Raw genomic sequence first — 18,834 nt, 5'->3', positions numbered from 1 at the left:
AGCCCAATCCGGCCTCACACAATTTTTCAGCCCCACAAACCAGCCAAAACAAAGTCGTGTGCCAACAAGACTCGGCTCCAAAGGCATGAATTTCAGTTACAGCATACTAAGCTGAAGGACCAAAGAGCGTCATCTTTCTGTTCACCGTTGTCTTGAAGATATCAGCGAGACTCAATTCTAACTGACCGAACATGTCCGAAGTTGAGAAACCTGTTCCGACTCCAGTTGCCCAGACGGAGCCCAAAAAGAAGCTTAGGCTCAAGACCGTGGCCGCAAAGCCCATCAAGAAGTACATCTGGCTCGCGGGCCACGTTGTCACGGTGCCTCTTTCCTTGATCTACTTTGCGTACTACATCCAATTCAAGTCTCATTATCTGTTTCCAAGATTGTGCTATCGGTTTGCGCTATTCGGCGTTTGGGCAGCCTACTCCATGACCATCGCAACACAGTTTTCCCAGAGAGCAATGCCTTCCTACTTTGCACTGCTATCGACCCAAAACTTCCAATATTTATCGCTCTCGTTTATTTGGCAATTTAACCGCAACTCTCTTTTCAAGCTTTTGCCTTATTTCTTGATTTCTGTCCTGCAACTCTCGTTGCACTTCAACATCAAGCCCGTGCTTAAGTTGGATAAGGTGTTTAAGGTGGTGATTGTGTATAACGAATTGTTCCTATTCGTGCTGTTGATTTTCGACACGATTTTGCTCAGAGGTACTTCTGGATATGCACTTGTCATGTTTGGTCTGTTCTACTGGTTGAGACTACTTCATAACGAAAGCACCAGGAAGTTGCTGTACAACGTCCTGGTCAAGCTTGATGGTCCGCTTTCCAAGTCCAAGAACGACAGAATCAGATCACAATGGCAGAAGATCAAGGTTATTTTGAACTCGGATCAGAAAACTTTACAGAGTGAGTACTCGTAAGAGTGCTCTTGAACTACGAGAACCCAATCAAGTGAATGTCATTAAGAGTCTATGTAATCTAACGAGTTAGTACGTTATCAAAATACTGTGGTCTTGCCATGAACCAGTCCAGATCTCGCAATGTAAATCAGATATTTGAGCTTTGGTAAAGGGTTATCTTCATGAATTTTTGGTTCAGAAGCAGAACTGAAAAGTAAGTGTATCATCATAAGAGGAGTCCAGGAATGTATAATAGCAATGCAACTGTACATACATACCTTTGTAATGTTAGTCGATGTCTTGAAAGTTAAAACTTCAACACCTCGTTTTGTCAACCAGCAAGATCCTGTAAACTCAGTTGGTGATGCATGTTTAATTCTGGATCATCGTGGTCACCTGAATTAGGTTGTGAAATTATCATCATTGGAAGCATCTGCTGGCTGAACAACAGTCGGTATCCTATTTCCATTGGATATACTTCAGTTCGGCAAAGTTAGTTTCAATTGTTCGGCTTCATCTCTGCAAACACATTATCTTCACCAACGTCATCCGGGCCAGAGTTCTAGGATCATAAACGAAGAATTCCTAATTTTGTTTTTGTCCTGCATATACACTCTCAGTGAAAAGTTTACATCAATGGCTTTAATCATACAAACATAGGGCTTCATGATGGTTGGGAAACGATAATAAGGATTAGACAACAAGATCAGAACAAGATCACATACCTCACTGGCTAAACTGGTTAGAAACCAACCATTTGGATAGTTTTGACGGAGAAGAAGAAAATTCTCTGGGACGAAGAGTCTTTTGGCTGGGAGAGGCCTTTATAGTCCCGACGCGTACACTACCTTGGAGGGAATTGAGTTTTTCAGTGCAAGCTCCCGACCACGCTTCAAGTGGCCGTAAACTGGTGGATGGATTATCTTAAAGTTTGATGACATAGATGTTGAACAGCTGAACAGCTGAACAATTTATTAATTCAATAGTCCAGCTTTCCAACTGTTTAGCACAACCATGGTCTACGATCAGTAGTTCAGTACATCATCCCTCCTCTCACCGAACACTCAATACTTGTACTTCAGTTCATTATTTTGACTTATGTTTCTTTTCTGAGATTATATAACCAAAATTCATAATTACTCAGAGGCAGAAGCACGGGTGTAGATCTGTTGCTTGGAGTGGTTCAAAACTGGCTTGATGATTCCCTCGCGCTCCAACTGTCTAAGAGCAACACGGGCCATGGAGCCACCAATCTTAAGTCTGTCAACCAAGACGGACACAGAGACGTATCTGAAGGTTGGAACATCCTTCATGATTCTGTCGTACTTCTCCTGGTCAAGGATAACGGCGTGTTGGGCCTTGTCCTTGGCGTTCTTTCCCTTGGACCACTTCTTCTTGGACTTCTTTCCACCGGCCATGGCGGCGGCGGCCTTGGCAGCCTTGGATTGTTGGATCTTTGGTGGCATTCTAGAAGGTGAGTTAGTATTGTGAGGTTGAGGAAAAAAAAGTAGTTTGCCCAAAGGAAGGTTCTCACTATGCGCTAGGGAGAAAGAAGCTTATGATCCAGAAGACAGCTCTATGCGTTTGTCTGTTTATTCAAGTGTAGCCGGTCTAGGGATCTTGATTTGATGGTGTGGTCTCGTGTCTTTCTCATGCTAAGTCATGACAATGGAATATACACAAGCCCTAGGAGCGAGCTCACTTTTATGGCATCAGCGTGGCAGATACTCTTAGACCCAGTGATATATTGCGATAATAGTGGTGGTATGATGTAAATGATGTGAAGGCAGTTCTATAGCGTTCTTTATAGCCTCTACCATAGTTCCCTCTATAGTTCAGTCTGAAGCTTCCCTAATAGTCACAACCTCCTGTTCATAATATCAAAATCTCGACAACGCATGGCACTTCATCTCTGGACAAACTTAATAGCATCACTTACTTTAATGTTCAACGAAACCTGTGTGCTGTTTTAGGTATTATCACCAGTACGAAAAGGATGGTGATGAAGAAAACTGGAAGCGCCCCAGGGCCCTGGCTTCTCAGAGATGGCGGGTCTCCAGCCCTATATTAAGTCACGTGGCATAATTTTAGGTGTTGGTTTATGCACGAATATATTTTGGTAGTGCGTAGATCCAATTTCGGATGGCTTGAACAATGTAAACATACATACCCGTACTACGATGTCCTTATTTAGCTAACAACGACACCACTTTGTTCTCACGTCGTACCCCAATCATGGCGAAACGTGTGAAGACCCAGGCAACAAGGGAAGCCCACGAACGGGAAGAGTTCTCAAGTGACGAAAATGTCAGCGACGAGGAGGCCACTGGCCCAAAGGTCGCTTCTAGTGAGGTGCTCAAGGGAAGGAAGTAAGTGAACTGAAACTCAGCCAGCGTGGAATATTACGACTAACATTAGATTCAGGATCCTGAAGCCAAGATCGTTATTGAACCGTTCTTCTGGTGCAAGTGCGCCAACACCAGCGGCAAATCCATTTGCTTCTGTTGGCCAGTCGGGCCCATCTACCTTCTCGTTCACTCCAAAACGTCCTAGTCCACTAACTACTAACTCGCCCTTGAATTCTGCTAATGGAGCAGCCAATGCTACCATTGACAAATCCAATAAACTTAAGGCATTGAATAACAAGGTTGTGGAGGCCATTCTGGCAGCGCAGAAAAAGGACGATCTGGCAGATTTCAGTCCAATATTCACTAAATACATTGAATATATGAAGGATCTGTTGCCCACTCCAAGTGCCATTTCTTCATTGGCCAATTCAGCTTCCGCAGTGACGTCGAAACCCAAGGAAGAAAGCGCAGAGCCAGCTTCAGACGTTATCCAGGTTGATTCGGCCTCAGACTCCGAGTCTGAAGACGAAATTAAGGTGGAAGGTCCAACTTTCTCTGTTGCTGCTCCTGTGAGCTTGAAATTTGGAAACCAAGATGATGATGACGACATCGTGTTTTCAGACGATTCCGAAGACGATGTTAAGGTTGAAGGTCCAAAATTCACCTTCAGCGCCGCACCCAGTTCCAATTTTAACGGTGTGTTCAAGTTGGATAAGAAGGCTAATTCGGAAAAATCGTCGTTCACTCTTGGCAAGAAAGAGGACCCAAAGAATGAGGAAAGTGCTCCAACCCCCACATTCACCTTCGGAAACCCAACTGGAGGAGAGCCAAACAAAGCTAGTGCTTCTTCTGATAGCGCTGCACCTGTTTTTAGTTTTGGCAAACCTGCCGAGGCTCCAGCTTCCACCCCTGCACCGGCTTTCAGTTTTGGAAAGCCTGCCGAGACAAATGTCGATACAAAAGCTGGAGGTTTCAGCTTTGATAAGCCGGCTGCTTCATCAGACTCCAAACCAGCTCCCGCTTTCAGCTTTGCAAAGCCACAAACTACAGAAAACCCAGTCGAGACGAAGGCCGAAGCTCCATTGTTCAGCTTTGGCAAGCCGGCTGATGAGCAGAAACAATCTACGGCGCCGGCGTTCAGTTTCAGTAAGTCTGATGAGTCAAAAACCGAGCCCGCAGCTCCGGCCTTCAGTTTTGGTAAACCGGCAGAAAAGAAAGAGCCAACTTTCAGTTTTGGCAAATCACCCGAGGAGAAAACCGAAGCATCTGCGCCTGTTTTTTCTTTTGGAAAGCCAGCTGCTACCGAGACATCCGCCAAACCTGCATTGTCATTTGGTGCCCCTGCCCAAGAGTCCAAGAGCGAAGAGACAGCCAGCCCCTTCAAGTTTCCTACTGCAGAAGCAACTAATGGTGATGCCAAACCTGCTGACTTCACATGGAAGCCATCTGGCGAAATAAATATCCAGAGCGAGAAGCAGGAGCCAAAGCCGCTTTTTGGCACCAGCACCGGGTTTTCATTCTCAAACTCTTCAGACTCTAAGCCGGTGTTTGCGTTCGGTAATAAGGACGCCGCCTCTGCTACTACTGCAAGTGCACCAGCATTCAACTTCAGCTTCAAAGCTCCCGAAAGTGGCTCGAACGGCTCGAATGGCGAAGCCGCCCCTGCTGGCGAAGAGGATGCAGCCGAGGAAAACGATGTCAAGGGCGACTTTGGAATTGTGAAACTCTCGGAGAAGGTTGAGGTGAGGACAGGCGAAGAAGACGAAGATTGTACCATAACCAAGCGTGCAAAATTGATGCAATATCATCCTGATAACAAGGAGTCACCCTACGAATCAAAAGGACTGGGTGAGCTCAAGCTACTGGTGAATAAGGCGACCAACAAAGCTAGATTGGTGCTACGTTCGGACGGAAATGGAAACGTCCTTCTGAACACCAATCTTTCCCGCGACCTTAAATACGACAAGTTTGGAAACGGGACCATGTTGAGATGTCCTGTGATCTCCCCGGAGGGACTACAGACATACATACTGAAGATCAAGACCGCGGCCGATGTACAAGAGGTAATAGCGAGCATTGATGCTGCTAAGTCTAATCTTTCCTAATGCATAGACAGTCATATTTAACTTTGTTGTTTGAAAATGTTTCTGATATTTTCGATGAACGAATCCGGGTCGGCGAGCTCGGCACTAACGTTGGTTTGGCCAAGGACCTCTAGAATCTCATCCCGGTTTCCGTAAAGTTTGTGGCCAATGCGCAGCACCAAGGCCAAAGCGGCCCGGAGCAAGAAGGGAACTCCCTCGAAGATGTATATGTCAAGGATCCGAGGAGCGATCTCTTCTCCGACGCAAGAGGCAAAAAGCGATTCACTCAAGACGCAAAGCAGGTCACTGATGGTGGCACCTGCTGCTTCGAGATGAGAGTAAAGCGAGTCGTTTCTCGCTTTTAAAATCTTGCCAAACGTCTTGAACTGTGCTTCCAAGAATTCGTCCTCGTTGCTGTTTTGTAGAACCCTGAAGGCCTTTGCCTGGGTCAAACCAATCAGAATATTCAGTGCATGCTTCTTCGAAAGTGTTGATAAATACACGATTTCCGCCAATCTCTTTATGCCGTTAGATGCAACTGTATCTGTCTTTATCTCGTATGCCATTATAACGGTAGACACCTCGTCTTGTGGCCGTTTTTGGGTGCCCTGCTCTTGAATTGCTGTCTTAAGCAATGACTCCAATTCGTCGTCTGTGACACCATACTTGTATCCCAATTGTCTCACCCAAATTTCTGTTCTCAAGCTATCAGGAATTCCCCTCCACCAAAGCTCTCTGGTGGTGGATTGCTCTAGAGAGGTAGGGTATTTGGGTAAAACTTCCTCTCTCCAAGCAACTAGGTCCCTCCGTTTCTGGTTTTGGAGCTTTAGGGAACGGACCCTGCGCTCTGCCTCCTCGTGCCTTTCCACCTCGATGGCATTTTGCATCACCACCTCGAAATCCATGTTATGTTTCAGAGATTCGTACTGATCTTTCGGTGGTAAGTTGGACGGTCTCGAAAGACTGAGGAACCTGTTCTTCTCTGAGCTCGCGTTTTTGTCGCCGAAATTTTCGATATCAAATCGCTGCAAAGACAGACGTTTCATGAACATCATTCTCTCTTTGCGTCTGTCTGACTCCTGCAAATCAGAGGACGAGTCTAGAGTCAGTGTCAGCTTCTGGGTTTCCAGAGACAGATTCGAGTATTCCGAGCACGATGTCAAATTACTCGCCACGCTGAGAAGTGAAGATCGATTCGATTCCGGATTCGACAAACTATCCAGACTCTTTGACCTCTTTGAATTGTGCATTTGCTGGCTCCTTAGCGAATTCGATATCGTGGGTGCTCTGGAGAATGGAACGTTGAAAACCACAAAATCCGCGGGTATTTCGTCGTCAGAAAGAAAGTCGACTCCTTCTATACCAGTGCCATCGCTCTGGCGAATGCTAGTTTGCAGCTCTTGTTGTTTCTTCTTCTGAAGTCGGTACTTCTGTGTGGGTGTAAGGTGTGTGCTTGGGGACCTCCGTAGCGAGAGATTCAAATCCGATAACGAGCTTGGTCTCCCCACCATCGAAGCCGACATCGAGTTATTCCGGTGGATCGAGATCGCAGATTCCGATTGCGGCCGTCTATGCAAATATCCCGGTTTCGTAGCTAATTGAGAATGTTTCTCCTTGGGCTTCATCTCAGAGAGCGAGACATCCTCGAAGGACTCCTGAATAACCTCTAACGCTGCGGCATTCTGCATTGTTGGGTTTAAGTGAAAGGATCTGGATAAAATGAGTGACAAAAGGACTGCAACAACACGACGCCTGTGATGTTGAGTGGGGCTGTATAAATAGCAACTGAAAAATGGGACCTTCAAACACCCCCCTGTAGCAAAGAGTAGCTCCTAAACGAAAATGGGTAAAACTGCAGATTCACAACAATGCCGGGCCGCTCAAGTCACAGAAGAACTAGCCACTATAGTTTAGAAGCCAGTGTCGTCGGTGTTGTCAAAATCACCTGAGACGCGGTATTGAGACTGCCAAAGGGCCGGAATCCTCACGCGCTTTTTGTTTATTTTTAGTCTGGCGTGTGATCCCAAATTGGGATTTACACTACTAGCATTTGAAATTTGGTCTAATGTGGTCGGAACTGGATCTATTCACGTGCTTGGCCTGTTTCACTATTTACATGGTTTATTTGTCCTTATTCTCGGGCGTGTCCTTGTGTAGGATTCTCTTGAACGCGTTTCCCAAAAATCCCTCCAGCTTTTTGAGCTGGGATGGGTGGTCGTTCTTTGACTCGTCGTCATTGCCAACATCTTCGGCCTTCCAGTCTGGGTCCATTCGGTTAGCCGATTTGTCGTTAAAAGTAGAAGCCAAAGCCTCCAGCAGAGCAGTCTGTGTAGCATCGGTTGGTCTCTGAATCTTCACCTTCAACACGGTCTTCAAGTTCCCGCGCCGGGTCTTGCTGATAGGAACCCCACGCTCTGGAATTGTGATGGCATCTGCAGACTGGGTTCCCGCTGGAACCTTGAGCCTGATGCTTTCACCTTCCAGAGTCGGAATGGTGATGCTGCCACCCAATGCTGCAGTTGTCATAGGGATCTCGCACTTGTAGATGATGTCGTTGTTTTCACGCGTGAAATTTGGGTCAGGCTTGACCCTCACCCTAACAATGAGATCACCCTTTGAAACTGAGATTCCTGGACCCGTTGTCATCTCTGGAGAATCTCCCGCTCCTGCAACGCGGAACCGCGAGCCATCCTTAACACCAGATGGAAGCTCAATATCCGTGGCTTTGGTCTTTCTCGCAACACCCTCACCGTGACATTCTCCACACTCGTCTCCGTGTTTGATCTGGACACCCGTTCCTGAACATGACGAACATGTCGTTGACATGTGGAACCCGCCCTGGAGCACCTGGGTCATGGATCCCGTGCCTCCGCAGGTCTTACACGTGCTCTTCATCTTTCCCTTCTTCAGCCCAGATCCCGAACATGACGAACAATTATCATAAGCTGTGTAATCCACGGTGGTTGTCGTCCCGAACACGGCCTCTTTGAAACTGATGGTCTTCAACACCTCGATGTCCCGTCCAGTGAAATGTTGAACGTAGTTCGAGTTCTTGGAGCGACCCGATTGTCTGAAAAAGGCATCAGCAAATAGATCTTCAAATCCGCCAAATCCTCCAGCAAACGGATTACCGCCTTGGCCGCCAAAAGGGTTTCCACCAAACGGATTGCCCCCAGTGGCTCCGCTATTGGGGTCAAACCCATTCGTTCCGTACTGATCAAACTGGGTCTTCTTTTCGGGATTGCTTAGGATTTCGTAAGCTTCCTGGAGATCATGGAATTTCTTTTCGGCACCTTCCTCTTTGTTGATGTCTGGGTGGTACTTTTTCGCCAGCTTGTAGTAGGCCTTTTTGATATCAGAGGAGGACGAGCTTTTGTCCACGCCTAACGTCTTGTATGGATCTGCCAGCAGCAGCAGCCGGGATGTATGAAACAACCTCCTCGGAAGCTGGCCACACACTCTGAATGAGGCTGTTCTGAGCATTATATCGATGGTTCGCTGGTTTGTTGAAGGTATGAATAGCCACTACACCAGCTCAAGCTGATGAATCTTCTAGTTAAATTTGAAAACCGTTGGTCGTGTGCACTCAATATGGTTTGGCCACTACCATTGTTTTGGAACGGTTGGTACACTTCCCGGGGTTTGAGCCGCCAGAGTCCTTATCAGCGCCTCAGTAGCCCAATGCACGGGCCCCTTTTTCTTCCTAATGATCCTATTCTCATTATTCTGAGCAGAAAATGAAACAGCAAATCAGCTTCGATAGCCTATTGGCAGAATTCGAGTCCCGACTGGGAGTGGAAGACGTGCTTACTCCGCAGACCATAGATCACACCAAAATGATAGCGTTAATGGAGTCCTACACATCTGAAGAGTCTGACTGGGAGAAATATGCCTACCATGATTCATCCAGGAGCTACACGCGTAATGGAGTCGAGAATTTTGGTCACAACGCGAATCTGCTGCTATTGGTCTGGGAACCCGGGAAAGGCTCTTTGGTTCACGACCATGCGGCTGCCCACTGTGTGATGAAAGTGCTGAAAGGACATCTCCAGGAATATCTCTTTTCGTCAGAAACTCTCAAACTTGAATCCAAGAGAGATTTAGGACCTGACTCTGTTGCTTACATTACCGACGAACTGGGATACCATAAGATGGTCAACGAGTCATCCGAACTGGCAGTAAGCTTACACCTCTACACGCCTCCATATGCCAAACTCAATGGCTGCAATATCATAGACGAGGTGAATGGAAGCAAAGTCAAGGTAAACATGTCGCGTCTGCATTCATATAAGGGAGTTTTGATGAGAGAAGGTTGTGATACGTGCTAGTGAAATGTACAGGAGCAAAGAATGTTTGAAGTGTCTCAATTTAGGTATACAGGGGTGTTAGTATAGATTGTCTGTTATTAAAGCGGATTTGCTGTATTTGTGGCTAGTTGGAAACTCCTCTCACCCAGAACTGGGCTTTATCTCCTCCGTTGTAGCCATTCACCTTGACGGATCTACTCTGGATTTTGATCCCTAGCTCGTATTTTTCCTTCTCCAGAGACTCGAACTTGTTGAACAACTTGGTACGTGCAGCAAGTAACTTTTCCTGTTGCTCGGGTTTCGAATTTAGATGTGGGTTTGGCGGTAGCAACGAGTCCAGGAACTTCAACTCCTTCTGGATTTTGAAAATACGCTGATCAAGGGCTTTCAGAGTTTCTGCCATTCCCTCTAGCTTTGCATCAGAAGAAGAAGAGTCGAGCACGGAGTCGTTGATCTTTTTTACCTTGAAAGATGAGATCCTTCTTGTGGCATTGGCATTGATAGTGTTCACATCGCGCGTTTTCAACACTTGCAATGGCGGAATCTCCTCCTCGATAGGAGTCTTGGGTGCGGACTTCACCGGCAACTCCCCTGTCTGTGTGTTGACATCCACGTATTGGTCTGTAGTGGATGGGGCCTCATCCGGGATCTCTTCGTCACCTCTTGACTCATCAAAAGTAGAGTCTTCATATACCAAACCAGGTATTTCGGCTTTGACAGTCACGTTATCATTCATTGATCCAAAAGTCTCATATTCCAATTCCAAATAGTCGTAGTTGGTGATCAAATCGTCGGTGTGGTGGACTCGGTGGCCCACAGGGGCCGAGATCTTAGCATACTGGGCTTCGTGTAACTCGATTGGCTTGTCACCATATCCATCCTCATCGGAAAGGATTGTGGGGCTTTGAATCGACATTTTGGTTTAACCCTTGAAGCAATAGCGGCTATCCGAAGAAAAACTGTCAAAAGTATCGGGAAGACTGTCAGGCCAAGCGTGTTTACCTTTGCGGGATATGGAACGCGCTTTTGGGAGGTAGTGCGTCAACGGAACGCGTTCTTGGACGCACTTATGGGTGGGTGCACGCAGAACGAACTTAATTTAATTACAGGAGAGCCGCAGCAAGGTTACGTGGGGTGTTGATTTATATTTGGAAACGAAAACTTAAAGAAGTAATTAACAAATCTGACTAACTCTCAGTCAGAGTCACGGTGGCAACGATTGACGTCAAAGTGATCGTAGTATAGGGCTCGATGTCCGAGTACGTTCCAGTGGAGTCGTCATCTTCGTACAGTACATAGCACACTCCCTCACTCGTCGAGGTTGAGTAAGCCGTGAACGATCCCGTAATCCAGCTGTCATCATCAGAAGTTGAAGGGGCGGCTGTGATCGTAGAGGAAGCGGAGCTGGATGTAGTGGTGGAAGAGGTGGCCTTCTTGGTTGGTGTGGCTGTTGCGCTGGATTTGCTACCTCTGCTGGTCGTCTTAAAGACTACCTTCGTCGAAGTTGTATCCTTCTCTTCAGAAGAAGAGGATGACAAAGAACTTGACGACAAGGAAGAAGATGAAGAACTTGACGACAAAGATGAAGATGAAGAGCTTGACGACGAGGCAGAAGAACTAGAAGTAGACGAAGTCAACGAAGAAGTCACACTTGGAGTCACCGTCAAATATGAGTATGAGGAAGAACCTGATTCAGTCACCAAGAAGGAAGTCAGGTAAGTCTCGTGAACCACTGAGGTGTAGCCAGGGTCAATTGTTGAAGTGATCACCACTTCTTGTCCAGGGGTGTAAGTCTCGGAGTCTGAGCTAGAAGAAGAACTAGAACTGGACTCAGAACTCGAACTAGATTTTGAAGAGCTTGAAGAGTCTGAAGACGAGACAGTGCTTGATGTTGAGCTCGATTCATGACCCTTCACATGAACAGTAGCATACTGCGTAACAGCGGCAGCAGTCACAGTGACATACTGTCTTTTCTTCAAGTCCCACACCTGGCCGGCTCCAGCATCAGCCTGGCCAACTGGAAGCGCAGAAACGATGGATGACAAAAGTGCAAACCCGTATAGATAATTCTTCAATAGCATTCTGTTGTTGTAATTTTAGTTTGGTTGTGGTTGTGGTTGAGTCTGCGACTTGTTAGTTGTACCAGCAGCGTGAGCGAAATTTGTAGGGCCGTTAATGAAAGACGAAAGTTGGATTTGTGGCCACGATTTATATCAAGCGAAAGACAAAAGTTGGATAGTTGGTGAGAAGAATCTGAAGAAAGAAGAAAGGGCGACAGCACCGGGCTGAATGGAAAACCGGCGATGCTAGGTTTATATACGATCCTAAGGCCAGCCTCCAAACGCAATCCATAAGAGCTAATGCAATCGGTCCCCGAAGATATATTTCCATAACTGGATCAAGCATATAAGTAGCCTGATTTGGCATAATCACTTGCTGTTTCGGTATGTGGTGAAGAGGCTTGCTTCCATGACTTCGGATTATTATGCACCTCGTACATCATGCCTGCATACACAATGCGTTCACAACTTTGGCCGAAAAAAAACGCGAGCCTTTGCCTGCAATGATTGGCAGAGTAGCATGGGGTGATATTGATTAAACTGCTATATTCTCCATTGCTTTTTGAAAAATCTGGGAAAAAGATGTGAGATTTTGCTGATGCTCCAAATGCCTATAGTGCTCTACTGCTTACTGCCCATTAACTGCCTGGCATTTCACCAGTTCCAGTCTAAGCACATCTAAGCTTCAAGTTGCTGAGCTCAGAACCTAATCTGGCAGTGTGTGTTTGCCGAAACAGTCTAGCAGCTTCCCAAAACAGTTGTCTCGCTGTCCAGCCAACCCAGCAAGAAGATGCAGGGCCGTGAGCATCCCGGTTGAAGCCGCACCTGAAACCAGCCATCTCATCTTTGATCACGTGATGAATTTTGGAACCAACGTGTGAAAACCATAAAGGTCCGAAAGCCCTTTTATCTATCACGTGTTTACCACACAGTCACATCGAATGAACAAACTGTCGTGTACCATGCTAGGTTTTCGCTCACCCTCTCTGACAATTTTCATCTATGAGTGCTCATTTCGTTGATACGACAACTCTTCAGATACCATCAAAGGAAATTAAATCACATCACAATGGGTATGTGTTTATTGAATATGTTTGAGATGATGGTATGATTGGCAAGATGAAGTTTATGAATGTCCTGGTTGGAGAATAAGGGGAATTACCACAGCGCAGAAACCAATCGTCGAGACTGCACCATGGACACACCAAACCAACAGCTCAACGTAACGAGAAGGATCGACGAAGTATTATACAGCATTACAAATCTGGCAATCTAATCGAAAAGGAGGGATAGAATCATGAAACCCTAAACGAGAACCGGATTAGAGGAAACCATAGCTAACTCCAGGCGTTCACCAAAACGATATCTTTGCCCTAAACTGACATACTCTCTGCCTGTGGCAAAACTGTGTACATTACTAACTCCTCTCAGTTAACGTTCCAAAGACCAGAAAGACCTACTGCAAAGGTAAGACTTGCCGCAAGCACACCCAACACAAGGTGACCCAATACAAGGCTGGTAAGGCTTCCCTGTACGCCCAAGGTAAGCGTCGTTACGACCGTAAGCAATCCGGTTACGGTGGTCAGACCAAGCCAGTTTTCCACAAGAAAGCCAAGACTACCAAGAAGGTTGTGTTGAGATTGGAATGTGTTGCTTGTAAGACCAAGGCCCAATTGACTTTGAAGCGTTGTAAGCACTTCGAGTTGGGTGGTGACAAGAAGCAAAAGGGTCAAGCTTTGCAGTTCTAAGCTATTGAAATCTACACAGTTTATAATTCGTTTATTACATATCATTGTGTTAGCTTGAATGAGGGGCTTGAAGAAGCGTTGAAACAGATTCGTAGGCAAGATGAGGTCCCGTAATGAGTCAACACCTGGAGAGCAAGTTTTTGTACTTTCATAGGAAGCTTATACTCAACTAATATGTACTGTTGTTCATGCTATTCATATTTTCGTATTGATAAAATACTGCTTCTTTTGTCGTTTGATGGTCGTTTTCATACCGAATTGTTGAGGTAGTCAGCCAAAAATGGCGTCGGTTTTTCGTCGGATTCTGCCCGAAAAACCGATGACCGAGGGAGGGCTCGGGCAACCGTGGATTTTGTTTTTCTTAATACCCATCTGAAGTAAATTTCGGATGGTGATTCCGATTGCTCTTGGCTCAGATAACTCAAAAACGTTAAAAAAATGATAATTTATTTGGTCTTGGAACATTTTTTGACCTCTGAAAAAGTGGCTGTTAAGTATGGAGAATCCCAGATTTTGTAGTGTAGGAATCAAACAACACTGGTTTTATCAATGTATCTATTTTCTGCAAGATACTAGCCAAATCAAGCATATCTGATTTAAAAATGGTTCAGACTTAATACTCCAACACTAGTGGTTTGGCAGCAGGGGGAATTTCTAGAAAATCATCATCAGCTACATTCAAAGGTCGGTCCTTCTTTTTACGTAATAATAACCGTAGCGATGATTTAGAGCATGGGAGGTTTGATATCGTGGGTGTATCTGCCTTGCAAGAGCTTGCGCTGGTGGAGATATGGAAGTTAAAGCAGATCAACGCAAAAGATGACAGACCATGGAAGTTGAGTTGTAAAATTCAACCCAGAGAGGACACTTTGCCTTTCAGCACTTTTTTTTTGATTTTGTATTCTTCTCGATTCTGTAAAAAACTACCAATGAATTCTTATGTTTGAAGGTAAGCCTGTCATTGTGAATACGATTTGTATGTACTATCAAGGAAAGATATATGATAACTATCATGAATATGGTTTTATGAAATACCAAGGCAATACCAAGAAGGCACAAACGCAAATCTACAAAAGAATAAACAATTTTTCAAGAATAAAGGACACAAGTTACTAATCAATAGAAGTTGCAAACACTACGTATAGAATGATTTACCCGAAACAACATGAAGGACCGAAACATTCATTAGTCTTCTGTTTCTTCGACATGTTCAGAAGTCACTTTGAGATCCGTTTCTCTCAAGTCTTCAACTTTATGCTCGAAATCATCACCACCGACTCTAGTCTTCCAAGGACGTGGAGCATCTGGACCGAACAAATAATCAATTTCTTCGAGTGATTTCCCTGCAGTCTCAGGAAAGGTGAAAAAAATATGAATTGCCATAGCGAAACAAAAAGTACCAAAAATGGCAAATGTCTTCCAACCGATGTTATTGAAAGCAGGAGGAACATAAAATGCCAGTGCGAAATTCATAGCCCAATTACCAGCAGCTGCAGCTGACATTCCCTTTGATCTTAAATACAATGGGAACACTTCAGGTGCATAAACCCAAGCCGTTGGTGCCCAAGTCAAAGAATAAACCATCGTGAAAAGATAAGAACATACTAATACTGCTCTTGATGCTCCATATGAGTTCACCAATGTAATATGAATGTTTTCATTCCCACCAACGGAGGGAGCATATTCACCATATTGTGCAAGAATACCACCAACTGCAAAGATGAAAACCCCCATTCCAATACTACCTATGATCATCAAAGAACGACGACCGGTATGATCAATGTAAAAAAGAACAGGAAGGGTAAATACCAAGAACACAACGTATTGAACTGATGATGCAATAAGATTTGCATTACCGCTTAATCCAGCCATCTCGAAAACGTAAACGACATAGTACATCATGACATTACCACCTGCCAATTGTTGCCAAACTTGAGCCATCACACCAGCACTTGTTCTTCTCCAATTCTCTTTTGTTAAAAGTTGAAGGTATGAGCTGTTCTTACCGGTTTCCAAATCAATCATTTCTCTGATTTCAAGCATTTCAGCAAGAACGACTAAATCATCGAGATCTCCTTTTGCATGAACATTTGCCAAGATTTCATGGCATTCATCCCAACGTCCCTTACCTGCTAACCATCTTGGTGATTCGGGGAACATTGGTATTAAAATGAATAATAAAACAGCAGGAACCATTTGTACCCCCCATGGGATACGGAAAGAAGCTGTACCTTTGATAAAAGAACAACCATAACCAATGTAGTATAGGATAAGAATACCCCATTCGATAGACCATTGTTGAATAGCCATGACTTTACCTCTGATTTCACGTTTGGCAATCTCAGCAAGGTAAACGGGCACTTGAGAAGAAGTGACACCAACACATAGACCATTAATGACTCTACCAACAATCAGCATGGCAACATTTTGAGCAGCACAACATATGATTGAACCAATAATCCAAAGAATACAACTGAATTGAATGGCTGTTCTTCTACCAAGACGATCCGAAACAAATGCTGCTAAGAGGGCACCGACCAACGATCCACCTGACATTGCAGCGGTAATACCACCTTGTAAAGTCGAACTTGGATTGTTGAAATACGTAGTATATTGTTCGGTGCCGATGATGGCAGACATACTAGAAACGTCGAATCCAAAGAGTGAGCCACCAATGGTAGCAACAGCTGCTGTTAGATAAGTGTTATAAAACTTGGGCAATCTCATTTTGTTTGTTATACCAAACGATGGCTATACTGACAAAGAAAGGTGCCATTACAGAAGAGGATGTACCCCAGTATACATATACTGATATATTGATAGGTATGTCAAAAGAATGCACGCCAATTAATGTGGGGTAAGTTCTGGGGTGCAGCTGGACGGGAATAGTGCCTAAAGCGGAATTGGAAAAGGTTGATAAATTTAACACAAGCGCTTAATTAGGAAAGCATTCCGTTGGGATTTATTGGATATTGATCGAACCGATTCCCCCGGGTCTCCTTGCGGTAGTGCCACCGATAGAGACAAGCTTCCCATCTTGCCGTGCAGAACCTCCGAACCCCCGATTTCAAATTGCCGTCTTGCCGACCGCACCACGTGACATTTTTAGGCATCTCTGAAAGAGATATAACCTAGTCTTATTATGAGAGTTTGGCAAATGCACTAGCTGGGACCGCACGGCGCTCAGTCGTATTTCCATCCTGCGGGAAATGTGTCGATGATGTCATTAACTAGTCGAACCGGGTTGCTTTTCCGAAGGGATTGGCTAGTACTGGTCATAGCCAGTGAGGTAGATTTCTCGGTGAGGAGATAATAGTGCCGGTACTACATATACGATTACTAACTACACCGCTTTTTTCGACTTAGTTCAAATAATGTGTAAATGCATTTTGAGGGTCAACGGGGTCTTGCCTACTGTCGGCAGTACTAGTGATGAAGCCTTCAAATTTACTCTTACTGCAAAAAAAGACCGGCAGAAAATGTTTCAAAAAGTAATTTATTTCGCTGAAGTACGTGACCATGCCCATCTTGTTGTTGAATTCTTTTTCGTGATGTAGCAACACATTGATACCAATTAGGAAGTTCTCCCAACCGCAAGAAATTGCTTTCATGGATGCTTCCAAACTCCGGTCAGTCATCTACTGACCACTTTGTTGCTGTAGAACTAAATTCTTCATTTCGCCTCAATCAATTTGTGATTGGCAATGAATCTGTGAATTCTGATTCGAAGAGAGTAGGTGTTGAAACGTCCATATACAAAGGACAAAGAATGTTGTTGATCAACTCATTGGATAAAACACTAATTCTTACTCCAATGGGTCTAAATTCCGAAGGTGTGATTGATGAGGAATCTGCAAAATCACCTATTGATTGTATAGAAGTATCACACCAAGCTCCAAATTTAAGTCGAACGTTGTATGTTGAAGATTTGGATTCATAATTTCCCCAGTAAAATCCATCACATCACCTGTATTCACAATTGTAAATGCGCCATGTGTTTTGAATGAGTGATTGAAATGTAATGGTATTGAAACTTTTGGTAATGTAAGCTACAAAACTCTAGATAAGCAATGATTGACCAAGGTAACAGTACACAAAAGGTTGAAGGCACTAAAATGAAGAAATGAATGCAAGTCCTAGTTAAAGTCAATGACATACATTGTAAACTTATCAAACCATTTGTTTTTCAGGTTGACATGTTTGAAAGAATAGACTAGTGCTTGAATTGTTTGTGCGTAGCGTTATTTCGCGCTCCACAGTTTGCCTGGATTTTCATCATTTGTGTATGTAATCAAGAAAACTAGAGTGTCTACCAATTTGGCAGTGTATCCTAATAAGAAACTTCACGAGGAAAAGAATCGTTCAATCCAAACGGAAGAATCAACCAACCCCTGCAGTTAGATCTATGTGTCAATAATACCAATTGCCATTTCGAGTATGATTTCACAGCCAAGTCCTTCAAACTCGTTTGGTCTCCCCGCACCTTGAAAATAGACAATAAAAGTGGCTAGTCTTAATAGACTATTCTATAAGACTAACAAATAGTAGCAATAGAGCACTATGTCAAATCTTCCGCGAGAGACATTGACATATAAAAGGATGATTTCCTATCAAGGATGATGCTTCTACCCCGATTGATTAAAGAAGAGGAGGAGGGGAAAAAGCTACTCTTTCGAATTTGATAGAAAAACGTTTAATCGAGAATACATTGAGTTAGCTGCATGCGTGTCGGCTTATGATAGATACAAAAGCTACTTGGCATGGGTAAGTTAGGACAAAGTCCCCTGTCAACCCACCAAGATAACTTTGCCTCTCCCGAAATTGAATGACATCAATAATTTTGAATGATGCGTAATTAGCCGTTCACAATCAGACAATTGAATTGATATTGTCTACAAATAACTTCAATAATAATTATTCCGGAATACCCATGTATTTATATGTTAAAAGGTTAGAAGGATAAAGGGAAAAACTTCACAGTAAGCCTTCAGAGAAGAGAGGTACTGTCATGGAAATCATGGCTGTGTTGGATGCCTTTTGGATGCACGTTCTTACACCTCGACCTCTCTTGTGCGGACATTGGCAACAGCAACTTAGCAGCTATCCCCCTATTACCAGGACTGATGTATAGATTTAACCCCATCGGTCCAAAATTTGGTTTTGTCGTTGTATAATTAATACACCTCGTTCTTTTCTTTATACCAACTATCGAGCCACCATTTTTTTGGTATTTGAATTTTGCTGCTGCTTTTCAAATTTACGTTATTATTTTAACCCAACAATCTCACGTTCCGGGTTAAAGCGTGGAAGTGAAAGGTTTAATATCCTGGATTGATATGCCATGCATCTCTCCCTCTTCTTCCGAAAGATCCACGCTCTCTGGTC

General features: G+C 44.4%; 10 protein-coding genes across 10 annotated transcripts; 3 read left to right on the top strand and 7 right to left on the bottom strand.

The window, feature by feature from the left end:
- Positions 1–191: 191 nt before the first annotated feature.
- KUCA_T00002969001 (uncharacterized protein) lies at positions 192–923 on the top strand (the record flags this gene model as incomplete). Its single annotated transcript, XM_022603266.1, has 1 exon — positions 192–923. One exon carries the CDS (start codon positions 192–194, stop codon positions 921–923), a length of 732 nt encoding a protein of 243 aa, XP_022458988.1.
- A 1,115-nt stretch (positions 924–2,038) lies between these two features.
- On the bottom strand, positions 2,039–2,368 carry KUCA_T00002968001 (uncharacterized protein; the record flags this gene model as incomplete). The annotated part of the gene is made up of 1 exon (XM_022603265.1): positions 2,039–2,368. One exon carries the CDS (start codon positions 2,366–2,368, stop codon positions 2,039–2,041), a length of 330 nt encoding a protein of 109 aa, XP_022458987.1.
- A 769-nt stretch (positions 2,369–3,137) lies between these two features.
- On the top strand, positions 3,138–5,355 carry KUCA_T00002967001 (uncharacterized protein; the record flags this gene model as incomplete). Its single annotated transcript, XM_022603264.1, has 2 exons — positions 3,138–3,271; positions 3,327–5,355. 2 exons carry the CDS (start codon positions 3,138–3,140, stop codon positions 5,353–5,355), a joined length of 2,163 nt encoding a protein of 720 aa, XP_022458986.1.
- Positions 5,356–5,372: 17 nt separating this feature from the next.
- On the bottom strand, positions 5,373–7,022 carry KUCA_T00002966001 (uncharacterized protein; the record flags this gene model as incomplete). Its single annotated transcript, XM_022603262.1, has 1 exon — positions 5,373–7,022. The coding sequence occupies one exon, from the start codon at positions 7,020–7,022 to the stop codon at positions 5,373–5,375; it is 1,650 nt and encodes a 549-aa protein (XP_022458985.1).
- Positions 7,023–7,455: 433 nt separating this feature from the next.
- Positions 7,456–8,817, bottom strand: KUCA_T00002965001 (uncharacterized protein; the record flags this gene model as incomplete). Its single annotated transcript, XM_022603261.1, has 1 exon — positions 7,456–8,817. The coding sequence occupies one exon, from the start codon at positions 8,815–8,817 to the stop codon at positions 7,456–7,458; it is 1,362 nt and encodes a 453-aa protein (XP_022458984.1).
- A 254-nt stretch (positions 8,818–9,071) lies between these two features.
- KUCA_T00002964001 (uncharacterized protein) lies at positions 9,072–9,662 on the top strand (the record flags this gene model as incomplete). Its single annotated transcript, XM_022603260.1, has 1 exon — positions 9,072–9,662. One exon carries the CDS (start codon positions 9,072–9,074, stop codon positions 9,660–9,662), a length of 591 nt encoding a protein of 196 aa, XP_022458983.1.
- A 103-nt stretch (positions 9,663–9,765) lies between these two features.
- On the bottom strand, positions 9,766–10,557 carry KUCA_T00002963001 (uncharacterized protein; the record flags this gene model as incomplete). Its single annotated transcript, XM_022603259.1, has 1 exon — positions 9,766–10,557. The coding sequence occupies one exon, from the start codon at positions 10,555–10,557 to the stop codon at positions 9,766–9,768; it is 792 nt and encodes a 263-aa protein (XP_022458982.1).
- Positions 10,558–10,828: 271 nt separating this feature from the next.
- KUCA_T00002962001 (uncharacterized protein) lies at positions 10,829–11,722 on the bottom strand (the record flags this gene model as incomplete). The annotated part of the gene is made up of 1 exon (XM_022603258.1): positions 10,829–11,722. One exon carries the CDS (start codon positions 11,720–11,722, stop codon positions 10,829–10,831), a length of 894 nt encoding a protein of 297 aa, XP_022458981.1.
- A 1,406-nt stretch (positions 11,723–13,128) lies between these two features.
- Positions 13,129–13,494, bottom strand: KUCA_T00002961001 (uncharacterized protein; the record flags this gene model as incomplete). The annotated part of the gene is made up of 1 exon (XM_022603257.1): positions 13,129–13,494. The coding sequence occupies one exon, from the start codon at positions 13,492–13,494 to the stop codon at positions 13,129–13,131; it is 366 nt and encodes a 121-aa protein (XP_022458980.1).
- Positions 13,495–14,634: 1,140 nt separating this feature from the next.
- KUCA_T00002960001 (uncharacterized protein) lies at positions 14,635–16,176 on the bottom strand (the record flags this gene model as incomplete). Its single annotated transcript, XM_022603256.1, has 1 exon — positions 14,635–16,176. The coding sequence occupies one exon, from the start codon at positions 16,174–16,176 to the stop codon at positions 14,635–14,637; it is 1,542 nt and encodes a 513-aa protein (XP_022458979.1).
- Between the last annotated feature and the right edge of the window lie 2,658 nt (positions 16,177–18,834).

Source organism: Kuraishia capsulata, genomic scaffold (assembly GCF_000576695.1).
Source record: "Kuraishia capsulata CBS 1993 genomic scaffold, Kuraishia_capsulata_scaffold_3, whole genome shotgun sequence".
Taxonomy (NCBI): Eukaryota; Fungi; Ascomycota; class Pichiomycetes; order Pichiales; family Pichiaceae; genus Kuraishia; species Kuraishia capsulata.
This window is presented reverse-complemented; position numbering and strand designations above follow the sequence as displayed.